We start from the raw sequence: 26,025 nt of genomic DNA on the forward strand, positions 1-26,025 counted from the left end.
AAAGAAATCCCTACCATGTAATCAGGATGTGAACCACTGAAGAATAGTGTCAGTAAGCCCTACCAATCTGCTGAGTAGTATGTTGTGATCAACCGTGTCGAAGGGGAAAAATATTTGTAAAACAGAATTAACATTTTTTTTAAATGTACAAAGTCTCAGTAAATAGGGAAGCTAAATGTCTTGTTAATTGACACAATCCAAAGAAAATAGTTTGTTAGCAATTTCTTTCTGTTAATGTGGTCTGCTTCAATGTGTCGAACACCAGTCCACAAATGCTCATGGAATTTTGACTTTCACGATGTTATACAGTCTCTGGCAATACATTTTTTTCTGGTCTATAGGAAGCAACCGGTTTTGTGAGAAAAAAAAAATACAGCTTAGAAGAAAATGAAGAAGGCTCTCTTGAAGTTCATTTTACCCCCATGTAAAGGTCTGCTTAAGAATGTCAGCTGTTGCTGGGGGGGCTTTACATTCTTTCAAGTGGTGGAGGGAAAGCCAATTATCTTTGGACATTTCTGGACAATGTGAACATTTGGTTTGACCTGCCAAGCCATTCTGAGAAACAAACACAACCCGTAAGGAGCCAAAAAAATATATATCTAAAAAAAGTATTGTTGTCATGTCCGTATTGTTATTTGCTATACTGAGCATCATTACAGAAGTGACCCAACTTACAGGTTTTCTGAGATACAGTACCATGATAATGGCAGATTTTATTTCTTTTTTTTTTTTTTTTTTTTTTTTATTGCTTTGACCTGGTGGTAAAATGTGACGATTTCACACTAAAGCGTGGCAAAGAACTCAACTGAACTCACTCCTCAACAAGCAGACGTTTGCCAGACAATTCTTTTTAAAATGAGAATTCAAGAATTCACTCAAAACCACTGAATAGCATTAGGGTGCAGCAACACATGTAGACAGATAATGTAACAATATGCACCAGCCTATTCTCTATGTCCTCATATCAAAAATTCAATCAAAAGTTGTTGTTTTTTTGTTAATGGGTACTTGAACGGTTTAATGGTATTAAGTTAATGGGTTTTGAAGACAAACACTCATACACACAAACCTTTCTGCGGTGCATCTAAGTGACAAAGCAGTTGATACTCTATTATTAGAGCTGATTTAATTTCTTTGAGGAGAAAAGCTTCACATTGTGTCCTGTACTATGTACTATACCTATACGTACACTTGACAACAACTTTTACTGTCAAATTGTGGTTCATGGGGCCAAGTTTTAATCATATAGTTGCACTCAATGAGATTAGGATCATTTTCAGTTATTGTAATCAAAGAAAGTGGAACATCAACTACAGTATTTTCCTTCTTTTGGGCAATTGATAGGTGTGGAAAATACAACAATAAATGTTTGAATAGTGTGAGTTTGCAGACTATAGAAACACTAATATGACATTTATCAATTGTTTACAGGCCACATACAGTGGGGCAAATAAGTGTTTAGTCAACCACTAATTGTGCAAGTTCTCCCACTTGAAAATAGAGAGGACTGTAATTGTCAACATGGGTAAACCTCAACCATGAGAGACAGAATGTGGGCAAAAACCAGAAAATCACATTGTTTGATTTTTAAAGAATTTATTTGATAATAATGGTGGAAAATAAGTATTTGGTCAATACCAAAAGTTCATCTCAATACTTTGTTATATACCCTTTGTTGGCAATAACGGAGACCAAACGTTTTCTTTAACTCTTCACAAGCTTTTCACACACTGTTGCTGGTATTTTGGCCCATTCCTCCATGCAGATCTCTAGAGCAGTGATGTTTTGGGGCTGCTTGGGCAACATGGACTTTCAACTCCCTCCACAGATTTTCTATGGGGTTGAGATCTGGAGACCACTCCAGGACCGTGAAATGCTTCTTACGAAGCCACTCCTTTGTTGCCCTGGCTGTGTGTTTGGGATCATTGTCATGCTGAAAGACCCAGCCACGTCTCATCTTCAATGCCCTTACTGATGGAAGGAGATTTTCACTCAAAATCTCTCGATACATGGCCCCATTCATTCTTTCCTTTAGACAGATCAGTCGTCTTGGTCCCTGTGCAGAAAAGCAGCCCCAAAGCATGATGTTTCCACCCCCAATGCTTCACAGTGGGTATGGTGTTCTTCGGATGCAATTCACTATTCTTTCTCCTCCAAACAAGAGAACCTGTGTTTCTACCACAAAGTTCTATTTTGGTTTCATCTGACAATAACACATTCTCCCAGTCCTCTTCTGGATCATTCAAATGGTCTCTAGCGAACCGCAGACGGGCCTGGAAGTGTACTGGCTTCAGCAGGGGGACACGTCTGGCAGTGCGGGATTTGAGTCCCTGGCGGCACATTGTGTTACTGATTGTAGCCTTTGTTACTGTGGTCCCAGCTCTCTGTAGGTCATTCACTAGGTTCCGCCGTGTGGTTCTGGGACTTTTGCTCACCGTTCTTGTAATCATTTTGACGCCACGGGGTGAGATCTTGCATGGAGCCCCAGATCGAGGGAGATTATCAGTGGTCATGTATGTCTTCCATTTTCTAATAATTGCTCCTAAAGTTGATTTCTTTACACTAAGTGTTTTACCTATTGCAGATTCAGTCTTCCTAGCCTGGTGCAGCTCTACAATTTTGTCTCTGGTGTCCTTTGACAGCTCTTTGGTCTTGGCCATAGTGGAGTTTGGAGTGTGACTGACTGAGACTGTGGACAGGTGTCTTTTAAACCGATAATGAGTTAAAACAGGTGCCATTAATACAGGTAACGAGTGGAGCCTCATTAGACCTCGTTAGAAGAAGTTAGACCTCTTTGACAGCCAGAAATCTTGCTTGTCTGTAGATGACCAAATACTTATTTTCCACTCTAATTTGGGAATAAATTCTTTTAAAAATCAAACAATGTGATTTTCTGTTTATTTTCCACATTCTGTCTCTCATGGTTGAGATTTACCCATGTTGACAATTACAGGCCTCTAATCTTTTCAAGTAGGAGAACTTGCACAATTGGTGGGTGACTAAATACTTATTCCCCCCCTGTATAGCAGGATGACATTATGTGCCAGAGTTGGCACCATTTGCATGAATATACTGTGGATATAAAAACCCTACACACCCCTGTTCAAATACCAGATATTGGTCATATTAAAAATTTGACGCTCACTGAACAGGGATCACAGAAACTCAGCTCCAAAGTAATATGACTGATAAGACATGATTAATATAGAATGTAATAGAGGTTTGTTATAAATACATTTTGACAAGCTTGGCTTTCTTCTAAATTAATAACCAGAATTATATGACCAAAATTAACACCTCTGCACTTTTTTACTTGGTCTTATTATATGACCGCAGCTCAACTTAGCTTGTGGAGGAAGTGAGCAATAACAAGGAAGTTTTATTAAATACTTCTATATTAAGAGTTCTGTGGGTGTTAGTGTTACTCATGCATTTAGTGAAAGGGGAAGTTCAGCATTTTTTTTACATTAGGCTTAATCTTCGAGTTAGCAGGGGTTTAATTAGTCGGTGGAGTTGATTTCAACAAATTCTGTGCAGTTTGTCAGTTACTTCTTAGATTATTGGCTCAGGGGTGGCTAAACTAGCGTGAGTCAATGGTGCCCACTTAGCATGCTAATAAAGAAAAACTATTAACAGATCTAGCTAATAAAGAAAAACTATTAACAGATCTAAAATAGTCAAATAAATTCAAAATGCAGATCGTTGTTCGAAATACCCATGCGCCCAAAACAATGTCACACCAAACTGCCATACCGTAATTTCCGGACTACAAGCCGCTACTTTTTTCCCTCATTTTGGATCCTGCGGCGTGTGCAATGATGCGGCCAATTTGTGCATTTTTCTGACGGCTGCCCGGGACGCTCGAGCATGGAATGTGGGAGTGAGACACGTGGAATATAAGTGTCGAGGAAAACGCTAGTTTGCACTATGACCGGTGGTTTAACTTTGACGTTGTGCATGAATAGAGGTGGCGGACCCTCGTCTTTGTGCATGAGTAGAATTGGCAGATCTGCATCATGGAGAACGCTAGAAAAATTTAAATTGGCCATCTGAGTTGTATGGGAAGTTTTGACGACTCGCCGCGAGAGATCGTTTGCCAAGACTCGCCTCATGCGAAGAGCAGCTATTGCACAGGTATGCCGGAGGAGCCTGGCAATGTGAAGCAGTGTGAAAGAAGTCCGCCATCACCAACGGGTTTCGAGGGGCCAGTCTGCTGCGTGACGAAGAGGACGGCACGGGCTCAAGAGTGAATTTGCCTCATTATGGGAGACATTGAAGGCGATGGCGAAGGAGAGACTGAGTAGGTGCGTGGCGAAGTGTATCTGAGCGTCTTCATATCCGACACTGAGGGTGAAGACTGCGATGGTTTGAGTGCACAGGAGGAAGATGAAGATTGCTCATAAAGACTTTAATGTTTTTAATAACCAGCCCAATTTGTGCTGTACCACCGTGCTGATGCTATGTAACTTCCGTGCCGCTGCTGTATAACTGCCGTGTTTGCTGGCGCTGTTAAGGTGTGTTATTAACATTTTGAAAAAAAACGATCTGATATCACTCAACCATGATTGCCTAGACAGCCTGTTCCCTTTAGAGCTGCTGCATTGCAAATGTTGCTGTTCATACTGCAATTATTGAGATGCAATGGTGCGTTTTAATAACTTATATCCTGAAAACAAAAACAACACTATTGATTGCAGGGTTCATCGGTGATTGTTATACGTGAAAATATTGTTTTGTTTTTTTATTGGTATGCTAAGCTGGCACCATTGACTCGTGCTATCTTAGCCACTGCAGAGCCCTGAAACTAACAAATAACTGACAAATTGCACAGAATTTGTTAAAATCAACTCCACCGACTAATTAAACGCACGCTAACTCGAATATTAAGCCTTATGTCAAAAATTCTGAACTTCCCCTTTACCTTGTTTTTGTTTTCATATTGTAACTAAGGCACCCATTTTGATCTAATGTCGCAAAACCAAATGTCACAGCTAGTATATACGCTGAAATTATGGTAATCTTGTCTTTAAAACAGTCCTTCTCAAATAGTGGGGCATGCCCCCCAGGGGGGTGCAAAGCAATGCCAACGGAGGGCAAATGAGTAGCATACTTTTTTGCCATATTACAATAAAGAGTAATTGCACATCCACTCAGTGGGTGGCAGTGGCGCTCTCATTTTCAGAGTGTGCGCAGTATTTTTGGACCAAAGAGGAGCGCGCAGCAAAGAGCAGGAGATATGAAGAGCTAAGATGAGGAAATATGACGATGCGTATGTGGTTTTTGGCTTAACTTTTAACCGTGGCAGACGAGGAAAGAACAGTATGTTTACTGTGTCCAAAAATGTTAGCAGCAGACAGCATGAAGCCAAATCAATTAAGACGTCACTTAAAGATGTTACACAAAAATCACATTGATAAGCCGCTTGATTTTGTTCAGTGAACGAATATTGACAACAACTGTCCTGCTTTGTGAGTGTTATGTCAGTAAACCATCGAGCACTGTTAGAATCATATAAGGAGGCATAAAAAATTGCTCAGTGCAAAATAACCCCACACCCTAGCAAAGGAGCTGATACTGCCTGCAGCAATAATAAAAACTGTCCCTCTGTCCAACGACAATGTCGTTTTTGTACTTATAAATTTTGTTTTATCGGTCAAATTGTTTGGCAAATTGTATTCAGAGTTAATGTTGCCAATATATTTGAATTTATTATTATTGTTTTTTGTTTTTTTTTCTGTATCGAACGGTCAAGAAAAATTATCCTTGAGTGTATGTTTACAGTTATGATGTGGCTTTTTTTTTTTTTATATAATTCAAGCAAATTGATGCACTTTAAGTCTTTTCTCTTGCGAACAAAACAATGTTAATAAAGTTATACTTTATTGTAAATTGATCTACATTACCTTTTTTCTTTAAGAAGGACACAATGTTATGCAGATGTGTACTTATATTTTTATAGACAAGTGATACTATTTACAGTGGCGGCACAGAGTTGGGTGGTGGGGCGATACGTTTAAGTCTTCCTGAGTGCGGGGCGTAACAGAAAATAATTGAGAGGCACTGGTTTAGTTGAAAACAAAATTCATATTCTGCTTAATTATAGCACCATATGGATATACACAGGTTAATTATACCTTTTTGTGATAGGCAGGGGTGAAAGTGGCTAGAATTTCTTCCCGGAACTCCCCGACGTGAAGGTCGCCACGGAGCCAGATTTTATTTATTTATTTTTCATTCAAAATTGTATTTTTCAGTGATTTGTAAAATAAAAGTTAATAAAAACAGCAATAACCACAACCTCCATCTCCTAACATGTATTTTCCTTCATTTCCTCACATACTAAATGCCAAATCTCAATTTTAACTACTCAAGAACATAGGATATATATTAAAATTGAAGTTAATGTAAACATTTACTTTTTTTTTTTTTTAATAATAAATATATAAGTAACATACTTTCAGAAAAATAAGTACAAATGACTTATATTATACAGAGTGAAATGGAATATATTTTGAAGCGCGCGCAAACATTGACTTTTTTAAATCATAAGGAAATAAATAAGTAGCATAACATAAATGAACAAATATAAGTCCAAAGTGCACATTGACAGCCAAGATGTTCTGAACCTCCTCATCAGAGCATATAAAACTAAATATGATAAATAAGCCTCCTCAACTCTTTCGTTGCACTTAAAGATTTGATCCATTTTATGTTGCTTACATGTTTTGTTTTTTTTAGTTTTTTTTAGTTTTTTTTTTTTTTCTCTTCCAGAAAACATGCACATTTGAACCAATCAGAGCTAACCATCTCTGCTGATCACATGTCAGTATGTCAGCCAATTGAACGGATAAATGAGTCCAGGCGTTTTGCTTTGCTTCGTGCATTCGCACACTGACGTGACTCATCATCGTCAGACTCAGATACAGTAACTGCAGCAGCTTGGGAAACCTCCATGCCATCCGTGGAATAAAATCAATAATAAATATTGGTGGAAACGGATTACGTTACACAAGCACTTTATTATGCTTGTTGTTAACACTTGTGTATGTAAATCTGATGTTGGTAGATTGTTTTCTTCTTGGAGATGAAATGCATTTATGGCAGTTTAGCAATTTTTTTTTTTACATTTGCCGTGATATGTTTGGAATCAAAGCACTGTGTACCCTAACAGCATTCCGGCCCTGAATATTATACCGGTACAGCATTCCGGCACTGAATCTTATACCGGAACTGCATTCTGGCCCTGAATCTTATACCGGAACTGCGTTCCTGACCGTTCTGGCCCACTTCCACCCCTGGTGATAGGTAGTATCATTCTATTGTTGCCCTTCATTTTTATTCTTGCTCTATAAATTATCTTAATTTTTAAAAAAAATTTACCTGACATGTTTCTCCCGACTTCATCGTCAGTGTCACATGACATCTCACTATTGATGTGGAAGATAAACCTCTTCGTTTCCTTGTGGCACCCAGGGCTTTTTCACAGTGAAAAATAAAATGACGCTATCTAGTGGCAAAATGCATTCATTGCGATTTTAAACATTTAAATTAACAAATGTGCCGCACAAATACTAAGCCAATGAGTTAATATAATTAACATAAATCTACCATGATTCCCATACCTTTTTAAAACATGGAAATTTAATTGTGTAGTTTTCCATGTTCAAAATAAACACAATACATAAATCGAAATGTTTCAAAGTTACTTTCCTACAAACATGCAGAATATAAACCAGAACTAAAAAGAAAATGTCTACAATACAAATATCCCATATTCAATTTCATTTTTAATTTACCAAGTTTTTTTGTTTTTTTTTTTACACAAATTACCACTCACATGTTAGCTAGATCTTTGGAGCTGGCTTGTGGCTGTTACAAAAACGGCACAAAAATGCAAAATTTGGGTGTGTGTATAGCAATTGATGTTCAGTTCTATGAAAGTAAAAATCAAAATAAGCTCAATTCTCACAGTACAGCACTAATTATTTGATATTATTTTGAGTATTGCTCAGAGATTACAAAACAATAATAGAATCATTCAACTTTATTACTCAACACTCTAAAATTAAGTGCATGAGGACTGAAAAAATACATTTTCATTGGAGATGAATACTGTTTTTGGGATGGAAAGCCTTGAAATGGCGTAAACAAGCCAGTAACACTGGAAATGTCACTTTGGGCCAGGAAAGAGACAGGTGTTGAATTTTCTTTAGTTTTGTGGGTGGGAATGATTATTATCCCGCCTTCTCTTTCTTTCCATCAATGGCGTTCCTTCGCTTGAGGTTGGTGTAAAGCAACCCAAAGTTGACTAGGTATGTTGACACGCAGACCATGCAGAAATCCCCCAGGACAAAAGCCAAAATAGAGGCGAGGTACAGCGAGCCAGCCACAGACACCCATGAAGAGAGCACCAAGAAAAGAGCAGCCTTTTTGGACAGGGAAAGACCTGAAAACAAACACATGATCAAGTCAGAACATAAATACTCCAAGACATTGGAACTGAGTATCAGATATGAATGAAATGTTTGAAGTAAAGCTTTCCTTAGACAAATGTCAGTCTTTGCTGCCCTCTCCTGGTGTCTATGGGCTATTAAAAACTGTTCTGACTAGATAAGCATCTTTCTACCCATCAGTTACTTGCTCGACCTACAGTAGACAAAATGGCATTACAGTTGGCCCCTTCAGCAACTAGAGCAAATGGCAAAAGATACGGCAATAGCAAAAAAATTTAACAACATTCACTTCCTCTGATTAAAAAAAAGTCAACTTTAAATATAACTGGAATGCAGACCAACATTCTGGTTTGTCCATTTTGTTGTTTCTTACAACCACGCAAACACACAGTATCTGCAGTCTGTCATTAGAAGAAGGAAAACAAACCCAAGCCAAGTTGCAGAGTGTAAAATATGATTCCAAGAACACTGTTGGGCTGGTTCAGAGGGCTATCTTGGGCAACAAAGAACTGGACCAAGCCAAAACCACGTCCCCATCTGTAAAATGTAGAAAAAATAAAAGCATATTTCTGAAAAAGGGTTGGGAAAAGATTACAAAATATTTAATGCATTTGATGCCTGCTCAGATGAGAAGAATAGGATCAGGCGTATTTAGCATTTTGGTAATGGTCTGCCATCAAAACATTTAACAAAAAGGTATCTCGTTTTTAATATTTTCCTAGTAAACATTTTTATATTGTTAAACTGGTATAAATGCAAAGGTGCAATTCGTTGGAATATCAATCTATGTACAACTGATATATATTGTACTTTTCAAAAAGAAGACTCATCAATAGTGCTGCATGTAGGTAAAATACAGATTAAGATTACTTTAAAAAACAAACAAACAAAACAATAATAACACCAAACTGCTACAAGGGATGTGCATTCAGGGTAAATGGATTCCAAGGGTGTATTTAATCTTTAAATTTAAAACGTATTCCAACAAAACACTGAACAAGAATTGACTGCCCCTAAAATTCTTGCAGATCTCCATCATGGAATGTGGAGGTGAAATAAACGCGCATGATTTGTTCTAGGTAAGAGGTCCCACCATGACAGTGGGGGTTGCAAAACGTGGCACTTAAAGGGGGCGGACTCCAGTCACAAGAGGCCATTGATAAAACCCGCCAAAACCCTTTCTTGCAAAACAAAAAGTGCAATAGAAACAACAAACAAGACCTGGAGGTGAAAACTTTGGAGCAGCTGACAGACTCTCCTAGGTCGCACATCGCTCTGTAAGCCGGGTCGTGCTCGCGGGATAATTCCACGTGAAGCGCATAGACAGACAAGATTAAACCGAAGACGCATAAAAGCATGCGTACTGTCCTCTCCCACTTAGGCATAATTGCTACTTCTGCCATGTTTAAATCCACGCAAAAATGTCGCCCTCTACTTTACTAGCTGAGGAGAAAAAGATGATGTACAGCCACCGTGGGCTGGGACAAATCAGTCCAAACAGCTCACCTGTTGATTGGCTCTGAGAGTTCAAGCCCCGCCTTTTTTTCTTGTTGATTGGCTCGGAGCATAGAGCCCCGCCTTTTCATTGGTCATCCTGGGGTTGGACAAGTCCAGCGGACAGTGGCGTAACGCTGTTTGTTTTGTGAGTTTGTCCACAGTTAAGTGTAAATACGCCTCATTTTTAGCTGTTTTAGACCTCATAATTGTAACTTCTAGCAGCTAGTCTGTTCTATTGAGCTGTTGACTCCTACTTCTACATTTTGGAGATGCTAAACGTTTGACAGGTTTTGTCAAAGAATATCATTATTTTTGATTTATTAAAAAAAAAAGGGGGGGGGGGGACTATTGTACCGTTTCGTGGGTATCCCGCCTTCCATGTTCTTATTGGACCATATGACATGACGTCAATCAACACTAGATGGCTCTTCACAGGCCAATCAAAACGCCAAGCGAGGTATTTTCCAGCAAGCGGCATTCCGTACGCGCATAAACTTTTAGCTTTATAGTGCAGTTCTTTGGGAGGGAAAAAAATCTTTTAGTTTATGGACGATTTGTTGCAGCAACATCAAGTTGATGATAAATCAGTCAGAATCTTTGTAGTTTGAGTCAGAATCGCATCGTAAGCGACCATTTCTCCACTTTTTAGCTCGTAAGCTCACATTTCGTCCGACAGATGGCGGTCGTGCCACTTGGTGCCTGGTTACCGCCGTGAAGGGACACTGAGGAAGAAGACAAAGACAAGGAAACGACAAATATCAACAAGATCCAGATATGCTACCAAAGGATTAAACGATTTTAGGTGAACTGGCGCTTTGGTGAGTCTCGAGGTGAACAAGTGTTTCGTCACATTAAAGACGTCTCCATGATTGGTTATATCTGGTAAATAATTATACTGACTTTGATTATTGGACGGTGTTAAGGCTACGCCCCTGTATTGAGAGATGGGGAGATACTGTCCTGATGTTCTATGCAGTCTGTGGTTCGTTGTTAGAAATAAAAAAGCAACATTAATATTTAGTTTTACCTCATTGTTTTGTACGGGAATTCAGTCTGGAGAGTTAGTGTGTAAAGGTGCGTCCCCCACAGCAGTCAATGAATTACCCAGTTCTCTTATTGTTTGACTAGCTGGCTATTTGACGAAGCAAAGTTGCTTGTAATCGACTGAAACGTCTCACAGCATCAAACCAAAACGAATTTATTCTGGAAGGAAAAAATGTCTCTAATTACTCATAAACCTTTAAGTGTAAAATGTAAGCAAATGTAATCAAAGCCTACTCTATGGTATGCATGGCAACAGGTTTACTGAACCTTCAGCTTTCCAGTGGAAGAGCCTGTTAAGTGCTTTACCTGTCATTATACGTTACTGGCATAGATCGATTAACACAGGGTAGAGAGCTGAAACTAAGTAAGTTGATCACATTGTGTCCCTCTCATTTCCAGAGGTATGTCATCAGAGGAGCATGGATCAGGTCAAAACTTTCAACCTGTGGCCGTGGCGTCCAAAAGAATCCCGACTGAAAAAGGCGATGTAAACCAGCATGTGGTCAAAACCATAAACAGCAGCACAGACACCAGTACAACTGCTAAGAACTTGGCTTTGCTCAAAAAGCACTCACTGGATGTGAAGTTTGATGTGGGCGAGGAGTATGATGTCATTGAAACCATTGGCACCGGTGCCTATGGCGTCGTGTCATCTGCGAGGAGACGAGATAATGGTACAACTGATAGCTGGGGGTCATTGATTTATTGTTATTTATGCTGTAGTTATGGTCTCCTATGCTTGATGTACCTTAGGCCAGCAGGTGGCGATAAAGAAGATCTCCAATGCCTTTGAAGTGGTGACAAATGCCAAGCGCACCTTGAGGGAGCTGAAAATTCTCAAACATTTCAAACATGATAACATCATAGCTATTAAAGACATCTTGCAGCCTAACCTTCCTCACTCAGCCTTCAAATCTGTGTAAGTATTGTTTTTTTTAACGCTGACACAAGTGCGCATTGATGTAAAATATCAGTACTGAACATCTGAAAGTAGTTACACGGTAAAGTAGTACTTATAATCCAGCTTAATTTTTGTATTTTTCTGTTGTTTCGCAGGTATGTGGTGCTAGATCTCATGGAGAGTGACTTGCACCAAATCATCCACTCAGCTCAAGCGCTCACACCGGAGCACACTCGCTACTTCCTCTACCAACTCCTCCGTGGCCTTAAGTACGTGCACTCTGCTAACGTCATCCACCGAGATCTCAAGCCCTCCAACTTGCTGGTGAACGAGAACTGCGAGCTAAAAATCGGCGACTTCGGCATGGCTCGGGGTCTGAGTTCCCACCCGGAGGAATCGCACTCCTTCATGACTGAATACGTGGCGACGCGATGGTATCGAGCTCCCGAACTACTCCTGTCCCTAAATCACTACACCTTGGCAATTGACATGTGGTCGGTGGGGTGCATCTTTGCTGAAATGTTGGGACGAAAGCAACTTTTTCCCGGCAAGCACTACGTCCACCAGCTCCAGCTGATTTTGTCAGTGTTGGGCACCCCACCCAAGGGCTTAATTGGTGCTATTAGAGCAGACAGGGTGCGCTCGTACGTTCAGAATCTTCCGTCCCAATCTCCTGTGCCCTTAGCCAAGCTGTACCCTCAAGTTGAGCCAGGGGCTTTGGACCTGCTCGCGTCCATGCTCCGCTTTGACCCACGAGAGCGAATTGGTGTGACTCAGGCGCTAGAACATCCGTACCTGGCCAAGTATCACGATCCCGACGATGAGCCTATCTGCGTGCCGGCTTTCGACTTTGAATTTGACAAGCTTCCAATGAGCAAGGAGCAAATCAAAGAGGAAATTTTGATGGAGATCCAAGACTTTCATAAGAACAAGCAGTGCTCCCGTCAGAGGCTGCAGTTTAGGCCATTGGTGAGGGCAAACGGCAGTGGAGGAGGAACTACGACACAAAGCAGTCAGCGCATCGCTCAGGTATCCTCAACCAGCGAGTTCAATGGCGATCCTGGTAAACAGAACCAACCGGCCTCACAAACAATAGACTCAGAGTCCGTAGTGAACCAGATGTTCACAAATCAAATGGACGCATGTGGCAAAGATGCCCTCAATTTACCATGCCTCAAAAAAAGTGAAAGCGATCCGGTCGATGTGGACATGCCCAGCGCCAACTCAGACAGCGGACAGCCGGAGACCATCGATTTAACAACACCCATCTCGATTCAGGAAATGGAACCAATGAGGGAGAACGAAAGTCAGCCGCAGCTCAGCGAGAACCAGAACCGGCCTACTTCTGTGACACCTTTAACTAGTACGGTGCCATCTCTGTCGCTCTCAGCTGCACAAGCTCAGTCACTGTCCCACAGCCTCTCACAGTCACTGGCAACAAACCAGAGGCCTCCTCAAGGTACCTCAGAAGCACCCAGGAAAGAAGGAGCGATCTCGGAAGACACCAAAGCTGCTCTAAAAGCAGCTTTATTCCGAAATAAAGCAAGAGGCGGTACGTAGGTTTTGTTCTTTCCATCCATGCATTTTCCGCTTTACCTGATGCGCGGTTGCAGGTATTTTTTCTTGAAGTGTTTTTGCACAAGGATCTACACAGACATTACATTTTTAAATTGAAAAAAATTTAAAGCGAAAAACAACATGTATAAATGGCATTTATATTAAAGAAAGTTGCGCAAAGTATTTAAAGCAACACTAGGTAAATTTAAGCTTTTAAAAAATTTTCATAACATTTGTGATATGTTGACTGACAACTAGTTGAATGACACCTCTTTTATATCTTGAGGGGGTCTGTATCACTTTCACCGGGACTAACTTTGGGGAGGGTGGCAGGAACCCCACCACTAGAGCTGAAACGAATACTCGAGCAACCTGAGTTTAAAAACTGATCCAAGTAATTTTTTTCACCTCGAGGAATCGCTTAATTTTGCCAGCTCTAAGCATCACGTTTTGCCCGGACTACATTTAACGCGGGATAATGCACTGACGTCATGTGCGAAGAGGAAGAAGCAATAAAAAAATTTTTTTTTTTAATTACTGCAGCCGACAACCGCTACAAACTACGCCCACATTGCTAAAAACTACGCCCGCATGATGCTAGTGTGGTAGCAGGTAGTGTCCGATGCGTCTCATAGATATTGCGTACATTTAGAACTAGATGCGAAATGACAGCCGCGTCTGGGCAGCGTTAGTAAACAGCCGCCATCTTTAAGCAGTAGACTTCTCAGCGCTAATAAATATAACGTTACTGTCACTCGCTCACGTAACGTTAACCCTTCGGAGGGCTAGGTTTCTATTCATTATGACCACTGTCGATGCGTGGCTAACATGTCTTACATACAGGCTTTATTTAATCTGTAAAAACACCGCGCTGTTGAGTGATGAGGGTGTAAAATTAAAACATAATAAAGCCAACATTCAGTTTTAGCTCAGTAGTCATTGTTGAATAAAACACCCAAGTAGCACTGGTCCCTAATGTGCTCCAATACAGCAGGTATTATACATTTATTTTGAAAACTGCAAAAACTCAAAATCCTATCAGTACTTACAGTTTAGACTAACTTAAAAATTAACTAGAACTTAAAAATAGCTTGACACAAATGGAATTTAAATTGAAACGTGGGAAAAACACATAGCTTTCAACTGATGTGTTATCAAGCGTAATTACAATTTTAGGTAAGATTTTTTTTTTTTTATAAGATCTAGAAGTTTTTTGAGTGGAAGCAGTGAATTTTTTTTCTAGTTACATCTGAGATGCAATTGTTGGCTGTTTTCAACAATGTACATCGGAAATAAATACATTGATTGACAGAAAATGGTTCAATATCGGATTAAATGTCTTTTTTTCTCATGTATATTTATAATTGCTCTTTACCTAAAAAAAATGTTTTATCCGATTACTCGATTAATCGATAGAATTTTCAGTCGATTACCAAAATATTCAATAGCTGCAGCCCTACCCACCAACACAAAAAAAATACAAATGTGCTGACTGCTTTACGGCATACGTCACCTAACTTCCCTCTTTCCCCATTCATTATAAAGGCTGAAGTGGATGCAATGCTTTTGCGCGAATTCTGCAAAGATGGTAGAGCAACAAAAGAGACAAAAAGTTTTTTTGTCTGAGGAGGAAAAAAGGCAGGCTACCAGGATATAGAGAGTAAACATTGGCCCGGCTTTCACTCACTGGCGTGACCCAACCGAACTCGTCAGCGAGTTTGGATTTGATTGAGGGGTTAGCCATATTTAGCCACACGGTTGCTAACCATCATATGCTATTCTTTAGCCACAACTGGATTCATTACCTTATTACTATTCATCCTTCACACAGCCACTGGAAACTAATGTTGTTTCATACATCTGCAAGCAACCGGGAGAGTGATTTTTGATTGATTGATGATTTTTACGACACTGTACACTCATTGGAAAGGCCGTCTTCTTTAATGCAAAACACTACCGCTTTTGTCCACCGGCGTCCCAAAAATCGAAAACTGAAAAGTTACAAAGTGTTTTGCTGCTCATTTAGTGAAATATCGACAGTGCTGTCATGCTTATTAATGTTCCTCTCAGGTTCAAATTGAAAGGGTTGAACAGACAACATGTTTATGTCGCTAGAGTCATACTCTGGAAGTCTGGCAGCTCAACCATGTGACGTCACCGCCCTGCGACGTCAACAATGGCGATCTCCTAGTTAAACTAATTTTAATACTGTAATTGCATGAAAACAAAAACATCAAGAGGGGTTTCAGTATCAAATTATTTTAACTAAAAAATGTCAGTCTTTTACCAACTACAAGCCTTTTTATACGTGGATGCCTTAAACGCTGGGATCCACATGATAAACGTGTCCGCTGAAAACTAATGTTCTTTGGACACTTTTGTCCTAATTTGACTCTTTGTAATTCATTGTAGATGGTGGCGTGTCCGCACTGAGCACAGAAGCGTCCGCAGGAGGTGGAGGAGGAACATCGTCTGCTCTTTCCAATCCAGAGTCGCGGCGGCCCGTCACGGCTCAGGAGCGCCAGCGAGAGCGTGAGGAGAAGAGAAGGAAGAGGCAGGAACGAGCCAGGGAGAGGGAGAAGAAACTGAAGGAGAAGGAGAGGCGAGAAGGAAGGCGTGGGGACTCGTTGGGCGGCGTTTTGCTCAGTGACAATGACAAGAGCCTTTTGCAGCGCTGGACTAAAATGATGGACAGTCGCAATGACAAATCTCACACACGTAATAGTGAGGGAGCAAAGAATAGAGTTTTAAATGTGATTGCTGTTGGGGAAAACACTCAAAGAGCATCCAACAAAAAACTGGAAAGGGAAACAAAGTTTCCGTCACACGAGCAGCTAAACCCTCAAGTCCGAGCCAGTCAGTCCGGTTTGCTGCAGCCTCCCAGCAAAAACCAGCAATCAATTTTCTCAATGAGCCAGAAGAAACCAGCAGATATTGTCCTTGCTGTAAGTGGCTGTGTGGACGTAATGGCTGTCTCTGGCAGTTTTGTTAAGAACAACACGCTCAAACCTCACAACGAGAGCGATGGGTTCAACTGCTTCGGTAATTGGAGCGGACAGCAATTAGAAAGCAGGCCCTCACAACATGTAAAATTGCAAAGGACACCGCCACAGCAGAACTTTCAGGCCTTAGCAGACTCTCAAACTCAGCTGCTCCCAGTGGAGACTCTTTTAACTAAAGGGCCGACAGCACCCAGCACCAGCGAAGCCAACGGGGATGTCGGCGGTCGCGATCACCTCAACCGTCATGTCACGCCCTCGGCCGCCAGCACTGCGCCCGTGGAGAAACAGTGTTCCTCCGTTGGGGAAAAATCAGGGGCCCCCGGCGGGACTTTGTCAGTCCCCACGCAGGCTCATCCCAGTTTAGCTTTCACAGACACAGGACAGCAAGGACCCTCCATCACCCCCGACATCCACACAGTAACACTACAGCTCTCTAAGTCTCAGGTGGGTCTTCTTTTAGATACTGTAGATAGGTTAACAGTGAATGATCATAGTATTTTAGAGCACAGGTGTCAAACTCGCAGACCAAGGGCCTGATCTGGCCACCACACCTTTTTGTACGGCCCGTGAAATTAAATCGTGCATCAATTTCAGGTTATTCTGCGCAAAGGAAATTTTAATTTAAAATTTCTGAAATTTTTAATGAAAGATCGAGCACTACAGAAATCAGAAAAAAATGTTTAGCTGTTTTCATTTTAAAAAGCTTTATAATTAAACATAATTAAAACAAAATGAAAATGAATGGCGGAAAACACTAAGGTGACTTGAAGTTCCGCTCTGAGACCCCCAATTTGGCCAAATTTCAAAAAGGTCGTGTATGCATGTGTGATACATCATTGGAAATGTTAAAAACTATATTTTCTGGGGGAACAAAAAATTTAAACAGGAGGGCATTTAGAAAAAAATAAACAGGAAAACCCTAACTGTATGTGAAAGCATGCGAGAGCATAATTAAAGATGCCACGATTTTAACGAGATATTATCGCGTAGTTACCTCTTCTCGATCCAAAAACTCCATGTAGCATGTATCACCGAGTGTCAAGACAGCTGTGACTGGCCACAGCCGGATTTTGGGGGAATTTTATGGGTGAAACATGGTGATATAACAGGAGTCGCAATGCAGAAATCGCAGACAACATGGAGTGGTTGAGATTTTCATATAGTTACCCTTTTAAAAAAATAATAAAAAAAAATTTTTTTTTTTTTTTAAACAGCAAAACCCTAACTGGAGGTGAGAGCACGCGGGAGCAGAATTCAAGACGCCACGATTTTAACGAGATATTATCGCGTACTTACCTTGTTTCGATCCAAAAACTCCATGTAGCATGTATCACCGAGTGTCAAGACACAGCTGTGAATGGCCACAGCCAGATTTTTTTTTTAATTTTGTGGTTGAGATTTTTTTCATATAGTTACCCTTTTAAATGTTATTTTTCAATTTTTTGTTTGTTTGGATCGATTATTTATCATCTAACATATCGGGGAAAATGCGACATTAACAAAAAAAATACAATTAAGCGATAGTTATGAGGTAGATATCCGTGACTTTTTTACAGACGCCAAATTTTTCATTCTGATGTAATGTTTAAAAGTTTAAAATATGCAAGTGAATTATTTTTTAAAGTCGTTTTTTTTTTATTAAACTAAATATTGGACATCAATTAATGATTCTAAGCTAAAAATGACAGACATTTTGAATAATAAATACAATTACCTTCTTTTTATGACTAGGTTGAAACAAAAGCGGTTGCGCGACGTCTGTAAACGGGGGTTTTCAGGGTAAAACGGACAAATTAAAAATACTTTGGAGGCTTAGTGTGCCATGAATCTGCAATGGCAGCATATAGACATATTGTTCTATCAAACACAACAGTTGTTTTGGCTTAAAATACAGCAGTTTATTTTAAAGAGGACAACAGCAGAAACAGCTTTTTCAGTCTTGTCTGTGTTTTCCGCCAAATGTATTTTCCCATTTTAAAATGCTGTATTTTTAAAAAAAAAAATGCTGTTCCCCTCATTAAAAAAATAATAATAAATGAATATTTTTTCTTAGGAGGCTCAAAATGGATTGGGATTTCGGTCAACAATATATTTAAAATAAAAGTACCGTAATTTTCGGACTATAAGCCGCTACTTTTTTCCTTCATTTTGATACCTGTGGCATATAGTCCAGTGCGGGTTATTTGTTGATTTTTTTTTTTAGGTAACACTTAATTTGACAGCGGTGTCATAAGACTGTCATAAGATCATCAAAATTATGACATGACACTATCATGGACATTACTGAATGCTTTTGTCATTAAGTGTCATTTGGCAAATTATGTCACTAACTCAATTTTTGTCCATCTTGGATCTTTTGCATCCATTCAAAAGTGAGATCATTTGCCGGATAACACTGAATGACGTCTGTTATAAGCATTCACGAATGCTCAGGACAGACACATGTCATAATTATGATTGTGTAATGACAGTCTTGTGGCACCACTTTCAAATAAAGTTTTAGCAAATACCATAACTAGCAATTGATGAAACAATTGGAATAGTAACTGAAGAAATATTTAGCACAGAACATGATTTTTTTATTGTTATTTACATCTGTAGCGCTGCAATGCATGCTAAGAGGCATGTTGGAGGACAACAGTCAACAGCAGGTGGCAGCAGAGGTTGACTGCTCCCCAAGGGAGCAGTGATGGCCAAATGAAGCTTCTTGAAGCAAAAAAGCTTTGCAGTAATTGGTTCAAATTTTAATGATGGTTCATTTGGTCTTATGACAGTCGGTCGTATGATGCCGCTGTCAAATAAGGTTGTACCGGTTAATATCTTTTGGTGTAAATATCCCATGATACAGTGAGGACAGCTGCAGCTTATAGTCCAGTGCGGCTTATCTATGAACAAATGCCATTTTCATGCCAAATTTGGTGGGCTGCGGCTTATAGTCAGGTGCGCCTTATAGTGCGAAAATTAGGGTAGTCAACTATCAAAAACATTTTAATCATTTGATACTCATTCAATGGTGGCAGCCTTAGTTTGCAGACATAATGGCCCACCTAAGGGAACCATACCGCTTGGGTTCAATGTAAATCATGTCGTACTCATATCTCAGCAAATATCTCCATTAATTAAACATTACACATTTGGAGAATCAGTCTAATATTGAGGTTGAGGTCAGTGGGTGAAGGACTGTCCCCGATCTGATTGCGTGATCAGAAATCGGGCCATTTTTCAGACGATTTGAATCGGGTGAAAAGGATCAGGTTTTAATTTGGGGGAAAAAATAAATAAATAAGGGCTAAAAAGTAACAAAATAATTAAGAAATACAATGTTAATGCCAAAATAAATAGAAATATTTACATTTTATACTCCGCAACATTACCGGAAAAGGTGGAAACAGAAGTACTGTAAACAGTACAGTACTGTAACATGTTTGGAACTTACTCCCTAATTAGCTGCTTTTTCCTTATCTCAGGTTGAGGACGTATTGCCCCCAGTGTTTTCAGTTACCCCGAAAGGCAGCGGGGCAGGCTACGGTGTTGGCTTCGACCTGGACGATCTTCTCACGCAATCACTTACAGAGCTGCAACACTGTGACCGAGACAGGTGAGCTCTTTTTTTTTAACATTAGTAAAATTCAGGTTATTGGCCTTTCAGGTTCAATTTTAGGATGATCCTGTTGAACTCCACACTAATGTTCTTTCTTGTTCCCTCTATCAGTTATGACTCGGCTCCTCTCTCTGCCTCGCTCTTATCTGATTGGAGCGAGGTTCACCGAATGACTCCGGCCGACCTGGAATCGCTGCAGCAAGAGCTACAATTGGGCTCTCCCATGATCCTTTCTGATTCCATCCCACCGGATGCCTGACTGAGTGCCAGTGCTTGACTGAATGTCAGGAGTTTATGATTGAATGAATTAATTTAAAAGTAGTTCTGTGATTTGTGTTGTCAAGTAGTTTATTTTTACATTGGTCTCCTAGACCTAATAACAAAAAAAATCACCTACTGTCTCAGCTTGTGAATGTTAATGAATGATTAAAATTTTGAGTTTTCTAAAACAAATTTTTTTTTTTTAAAAGCACCGCTTACACACCGTTAGTTTGCACTTCATGTAAAGATTTGTAAGTCCTTAGACGACAATACATGGCCCACAAGCAATAGCGCTCATTTTAAAAAGAAGAATCCCATTTATTCAAACAAAATGAATACAGGTCACAGTTACAATTTAAAAGATATAAAAAATAATAAAATGCAATAAATTGCAATTTCAAATGCTAAAAATTATATTACAATTCATGTTCAAACATGTTGCAAGTAAAACAAATTTCTTCATTTGGCCCGGTTTTACCTTCATGAAAATATTGGTCAAAGCTTACTTATAGCCATTGTAGGACCAGCATGGCCGACAACGAGCCGAGAAGCACCGTTGCAGCTTCCTCAAAGCGTTGCCGATGAGCTCGGCCGTATATTTGCGCCTCGGGTATGTTGTCTCTGATGAAACTGGAGTAGGTGGTGAGCCTAGCGTACACACCTGGCTGGTTGGTTTCAGCGCAGCCTATCCCGAAACTCACTACCCCTGCCTGCACCCATGTCCCATTTACCATCTGGCATACGAGGGGGCCTCCAGAGTCGCCCTGGTGGGAGATTGTGGGTTGGTACTATTGCGTATAATAAATGGAGCTATTTCTGGTAACTGAGCAACACAAAGCGCTGACCCATCAGTACCTGGCAGGAGTCCTTGCCGCCCTCCTGGTAGCCGGCACAGATCATGTCATACAAGATGTCCACCTGCTCTGTTGAGTACATCTCACGACATGAATCCTGTGGGATGATTGGCACCTGGACCTCCTGCAGAGGCCCTGCTCCTGGCAGCGGAACTGCAGAGGGCAAACAGCCAGACAAGGACTTTTTAAAATCCACTTCCCAAATTACCAGGATGCTCTCTTTCTTTATATTTTCAAAAATTATGAATGCACAAAAATAAGTGTAAAGTGAGCCTTACTATTATTGCGGATGTGCCCCCATCCAGTCACATGGCACCGCATCCCACCCGGAAACTGCATGCTAGAGCCAGGCAGGCACACAGGGCTGATCCAATCTGACCAGGTCAGGGGACTGGAGAGTCGCACCAGGGCTACATCCTTACCGCGGTGAGGGTCCACATACCCCGACGGGATCACCACATTGCTGACACGGTGCGCCGATTGGTGCGGGTTGAAATTGTTCAGGTAGTACCAGCCGGCGTATATGGTGTATGAACTCAAATCAGATGGACTGAACAGGTATAAGAGAGGTACACTTGTTGGTCACAATGTGCAAGTCTCAAAATGTGATATGACACAAGAAAGCATCAACACTTAAAATGAGAAGTCATGTTTGTTACATTTTGCAAGAAGATGAGGTATCAGTTTTCGTGTGAATCATTTTTTTGTATATGGCGGAAAACAGACAAGACTAAAAAAAACAGTTTCTGCTCTTGCACTCTTTAAAATAAACTGCTGTATTTTAAGCCAAAAGAACTGCTGTGTTTGATAAACAATATGTCTATATGCTGTCATAGCAGATTCATGGTGCATTAAGCCCCCGAACTATTTTTAACTTGTCCATTTTACCCTGAAAACCCCCATTTACAGACGTCGCACAACCGCTTTTGTTTCAACCCAGCCATATAACGAAGGTAATTAATTATATTTATTATTCAAAAGGTCTGTCATTTTTAGCTTAGAATCATTAATTGATGTCTAATATTTCGTTTACAAAAAAAAGACTTTAAAAAATTATTCACTCGCATATTTTAAACTTTTAAACATATCACAAAGAAAAAATCGTGTCTGTAAAAAGGTCAAAGATATCTACAGTGGGGAGAACAAGTATTTGATACACTGCCCATGGGTTTTCCCATTGACTGTGTATCAAATACTTGTTCTCCCCACTGTACCGCATATCTTTTGCTTAACTGTTTTCTCTGATATGTTAGATTATAAATAACCGATCTAGGGCTGCAGCTATCGAATATTTTAGTAATCGAGTAATCGACTGAAAATTCTATCGATTAATCGAGTAATCGGATAAAACAAATAAATTTTTAGGTGAAGAGCAATTATAAATATACATGAGAAAACAAGACATTTCATCTAATCTTGAACCATTTTCAGTCAATCAATGTCTTTATTTTCGATGTATATTGTTGAAAACAGCCAACAATTGCATCTAAGATGTAACTAGAATAAAAAAAAAAACACTAATTCACTGCTTTCACTCAAAAAACCTTTAGACCTGACTAAAAAAAAATATATATATATATATATATATACGTATATATATTGTAACGTTGATAATAGTCAATCGTTGAATCAGATTGCAATTTTTTATTTGTGGAAACTTATTGAACAACACGACTGCTGTCTGCCGCAGCCAACGCACATATCTCCCCCGCCAGAACAAACGTAAACACGGAAGGCACGTCCCTCGCTCTCCCGCACCTCCCTCACCCCTCTACGTCATGCGGTGCATTCAGGAACACATGCTAACACCCCCGCCACATTATAACTTGATTCGTTACAATATAAATATATATATATATATACATATACACCTAAAAATGTCTTTACGCTTGATAACACACATCACGTGACTTAAAAGTTAGGATTTTTTCCCACATGTTTCAATTGAATTTCTATTTGTGTCAAGCCATTTTTAAGTTCTAGTTAAGTTTTAAGTTAGTCTAAACTGTAAGTCCTGGTAGGATTTTGAGTTTTTGCAGTGTTCAAAATAAATGTATGATACAGGCTGTATTGGAGCACATTAGGGACTAGTGCTACTTGGTGTTTTATCCAGCAATGACTACTGAGCTAAAATTGATAGTTAGCATTTTTGAGTTTTTATTTTACATCCTCATCACTCCACAACGCTATGTTATGTTAAAGCCTGTAGGTAAGACACGTTAGCCACGCATCGAAAGTGGTCATAATTAATAGAAACCTAGCCCTCCGCAGGGCTAATGTTACGTGAGCTAGTCACAGTAACGTTAATCTTATTTATTAGCGCTTTAGCGCTCTTTATTAGCGCTTAGCGCTCTACTGCTTTAAGATGGCGGCTGTTTACTAACGCTGCTCAGACGCGGCCGAGTCTGTCAATGCGCATCTACTTCAACATACGTGTGATCTCTATGAGACTCATCAGACGCTACCTGCTACCAACCATCGTGCGGGCTAGTATTTAGCAACGTCGGCGTCGTTTGTAGGGGCTGTCGGCTGCAGTAAGTTTTTTTTTTTTGTTTTTTTTGCTTCTTCCTCTACACACGTGACATCAGCGTGTTGTCCCGCATTAAAAGTAGTCCGAGCAAAACATGATGATTAGAGCTGTCAAAATAAACGATTACTCGAGGTGAATAAAATTACTCGGATCAGTTTTTAAACTCGAGTTACTCGAGTTGCTCGAGTATTCGTTTCAGCTCTAAATCAATCTAAACAAAGAAAAATTTGGGGGAAAAAAGTTTAAAACAGTAAATATATGAAAAAGAAAATCTCGTCCACTCATTGATGTCTGCGATTTCTGCATCACGACTCTTCTTTTATTACCATGTTTCACCCAAAAAATCCCCCAAAAATCTAGCTGTGGCCATTCACAGCTGTGTCTTTACACTCAGTGATACATGCTACATGGAGTTTTTGGATCGAAACAAGGAAAGAACGCGATAATATCTCGTTACAGTCATGGCGTCTTTAATTCTGCTCTTTCATGCTCTCACTTCCAGATAGGGTTTCGTTGTTAAAAATGCCCTCCTGTTCAAAATTTTACTTTCCCCCAGAAAATTGAGATTTTAAGCTTTCCAATGATGTATCACACATGCATATCGGATAATTCTGAAAGTTGGCCAAATTGGAGCGGAACTTCAAGTCACCTGAGTGTTTTCCTGAGTGTTTTATCAATAGATAACAAGCTCAGTTTCACTGATTTAGCACTTTGTTAGCCACACTTGCACCGTAGTATTGACAGATGCTTCAAATTGTCATCTGGTGGACATCACTGTCTATTAGGTAAACTTGTTTAGAGATAAATCAATAATGATTCAGCCTTTGATTAAATTAATGTTCTTCACATCCAAAAGGGACATCAACACATTGCAATAGATACTGCTTTGCGATGAACCAGGACTCCTACATTTTTAAAATGTTAAAATTCTATACTTTCTTTACACCACAAGACCTTTTAAGAAAAATAATTTACCTTAGAATAGTGTTAATCATTTGATTGAGCCCTGGTAATTCATAAAATCAAATTTCCAATTTTCCTCACACTTCGAAACCCTGAACAAGTGTATATGTGTAAGTGTTCTCACTTGGGGAAACAGTGAGCTGCTGAAAGGATCCAGTTCTCAGTTATAATGGAGCCCCCACAGACATGGACAGCATCTTTCTGGAGGCCAAAGAGTAAATTGTAAAAAAGAATCCGCAGACACACAAGCACACATACGGTGAGTCACCTCAGCATCACAAGCAGATGAGTATAAGATTCCCCCACCTCTTGGCAATATCAAAGAGAGAGGGGGATACACGGAAGTAGAGCGCCTGTGTCTTGTCCATCGAGACCCACCTTACCTGTATAGACACCTGCCATGGCCACGCCCCATCAGAGGCGTCCATTCCTCCCACAATTCTGTTAGTCTGGATTGCCGGTCTCCCGCAATCTTGTGCGTACGCTGCCAGGAAACCTAAATGTCAACATCAAGGACACAGTGAAATGAAAAAAACCATTGAGAAGGAATCATCTGATCATTTTGAGCAAGTAGAAAGACGGTGAACATTCAGAAGGCAATAAAGTATAGCAATATACTGTATTGTACATGTTTGTAAATGACGACACAACCCGTAGATTTTATGGCTGTGTTTATCAAATGGACTCACTATCTGAACGATCATAAAATAGGTTAAATGACGTCAGGACAAGTCGCCAACTAATGAGTAATAGCTTGGATTTAGTGTTAAATCAAGAACAGTATCATTAGTAGTAATAGTAGCATTTTTTTTCTGTTTTTTTTTTTTTTTTTTTTTTTCTTACTTTGACCCATTTAAAACATAATTCTTATTCCAACTATAAACATATTCAAACTAGTTTTTGTTTGTTTTAAACAGAGGACTTTAGGTATGGAACAATGAAATCGAAATGGCGACCACAGTGAAGATGCAGGCGGATGCACTCACCTGTTACGCTCAACAAAATGGCAATGAACTGGAACTTCAGTGACATTTTCTCCGTGTTTAATCCCACAACTCGCAGTCCAGCTCACACAGAAACAAACACCCAAAAAGCACAGTCGCTAACGCGATAGATAAACTAAACTCTGGAAAAAGCCCTTTGTTTACGACGACGTTCCCGCCGGGTGGTCATTCGGTCAAATATAGAGGAAAGTGTTTTGTTTTGAAGAAGAAGAAAAAAAGATAAACGAGGGAAACTGTTTTCGTTTGTGTTGTCTCGTGACGAAATAACATCGACTAACGGGTCCAGACTGAAGCGGTTTCGGCCACATTCCAAGGTAAAATACTTCCTTCTCATCACACCACAGTACGCCGTACCTGT

The 26,025-nt window shown here is 39.9% G+C and overlaps 3 protein-coding genes across 6 annotated transcripts; 1 reads left to right on the top strand and 2 right to left on the bottom strand.

The window, feature by feature from the left end:
- Nucleotides 1-7,776: 7,776 nt before the first annotated feature.
- On the bottom strand, nt 7,777-10,252 carry vkorc1 (vitamin K epoxide reductase complex, subunit 1). Its single transcript, XM_057825520.1, has 3 exons — nt 9,675-10,252; nt 8,881-8,990; nt 7,777-8,446 (listed from the first exon to the last, which is right to left on the bottom strand). The coding sequence occupies exons 1-3, from the start codon at nt 9,854-9,856 to the stop codon at nt 8,235-8,237; spliced, it is 504 nt and encodes a 167-aa protein (XP_057681503.1). The 5' UTR covers nt 9,857-10,252; the 3' UTR covers nt 7,777-8,234.
- A 171-nt stretch (nt 10,253-10,423) lies between these two features.
- mapk7 (mitogen-activated protein kinase 7) lies at nt 10,424-20,495 on the top strand. 4 transcript variants are annotated; one of them, XM_057825487.1, is made up of 7 exons: nt 10,424-10,832; nt 11,394-11,668; nt 11,748-11,913; nt 12,051-13,447; nt 15,865-16,898; nt 19,922-20,052; nt 20,167-20,495. In XM_057825487.1, the coding sequence occupies exons 2-7, from the start codon at nt 11,398-11,400 to the stop codon at nt 20,312-20,314; spliced, it is 3,147 nt and encodes a 1,048-aa protein (XP_057681470.1). In that variant the 5' UTR covers nt 10,424-10,832; nt 11,394-11,397; the 3' UTR covers nt 20,315-20,495. The 4 variants fall into 4 exon arrangements, with proteins under 4 accessions (XP_057681470.1, XP_057681469.1, XP_057681472.1 ...); XM_057825486.1 differs by having other exon boundaries at nt 10,424-10,768; XM_057825489.1 differs by having other exon boundaries at nt 10,424-10,752.
- On the bottom strand, nt 19,423-26,025 carry zgc:92313 (uncharacterized protein LOC436869 homolog). Its single transcript, XM_057825514.1, has 6 exons — nt 25,650-26,025; nt 25,047-25,159; nt 24,788-24,864; nt 21,449-21,720; nt 21,172-21,323; nt 19,423-21,080 (listed from the first exon to the last, which is right to left on the bottom strand). Exons 1-6 carry the CDS (start codon nt 25,693-25,695, stop codon nt 20,823-20,825), a joined length of 918 nt encoding a protein of 305 aa, XP_057681497.1. The 5' UTR covers nt 25,696-26,025; the 3' UTR covers nt 19,423-20,822.

This window comes from Corythoichthys intestinalis, chromosome 21 (assembly GCF_030265065.1).
Source record: "Corythoichthys intestinalis isolate RoL2023-P3 chromosome 21, ASM3026506v1, whole genome shotgun sequence".
In the NCBI taxonomy this organism is placed as follows: domain Eukaryota; kingdom Metazoa; phylum Chordata; class Actinopteri; order Syngnathiformes; family Syngnathidae; genus Corythoichthys; species Corythoichthys intestinalis.

Bases quoted from the DNA above. Each gene is read 5' to 3' on its own strand.
- vkorc1 (XM_057825520.1), bottom strand. From the start codon at position 9,856: ATGGCAGAAGTAGCAATTATGCCTAAGTGGGAGAGGACAGTACGCATG. The intron at 8,991-9,674 runs GTCTTGTTTGTT...TACATTTTACAG, and splicing joins TCCAAAGTTTTCACCTCCAG to ATGGGGACGTGGTTTTGGCT. The intron at 8,447-8,880 runs GTTTGTTTTCCT...GTTTGTTTTCAG, and splicing joins CACTCTGCAACTTGGCTTGG to GTCTTTCCCTGTCCAAAAAG.
- mapk7 (XM_057825487.1), top strand. From the start codon at position 11,398: ATGTCATCAGAGGAGCATGGATCAGGTCAAAACTTTCAACCTGTGGCC. The intron at 11,914-12,050 runs GTAAGTATTGTT...GTTGTTTCGCAG, and splicing joins CACTCAGCCTTCAAATCTGT to GTATGTGGTGCTAGATCTCA. The intron at 20,053-20,166 runs GTGAGCTCTTTT...TCCCTCTATCAG, and splicing joins CAACACTGTGACCGAGACAG to TTATGACTCGGCTCCTCTCT.
- zgc:92313 (XM_057825514.1), bottom strand. From the start codon at position 25,695: ATGTCACTGAAGTTCCAGTTCATTGCCATTTTGTTGAGCGTAACAG. The intron at 25,160-25,649 runs GTGAGTGCATCC...GTTGACATTTAG, and splicing joins CATTTTGTTGAGCGTAACAG to GTTTCCTGGCAGCGTACGCA. The intron at 24,865-25,046 runs GTAAGGTGGGTC...TTTGGCCTCCAG, and splicing joins CATGGCAGGTGTCTATACAG to AAAGATGCTGTCCATGTCTG.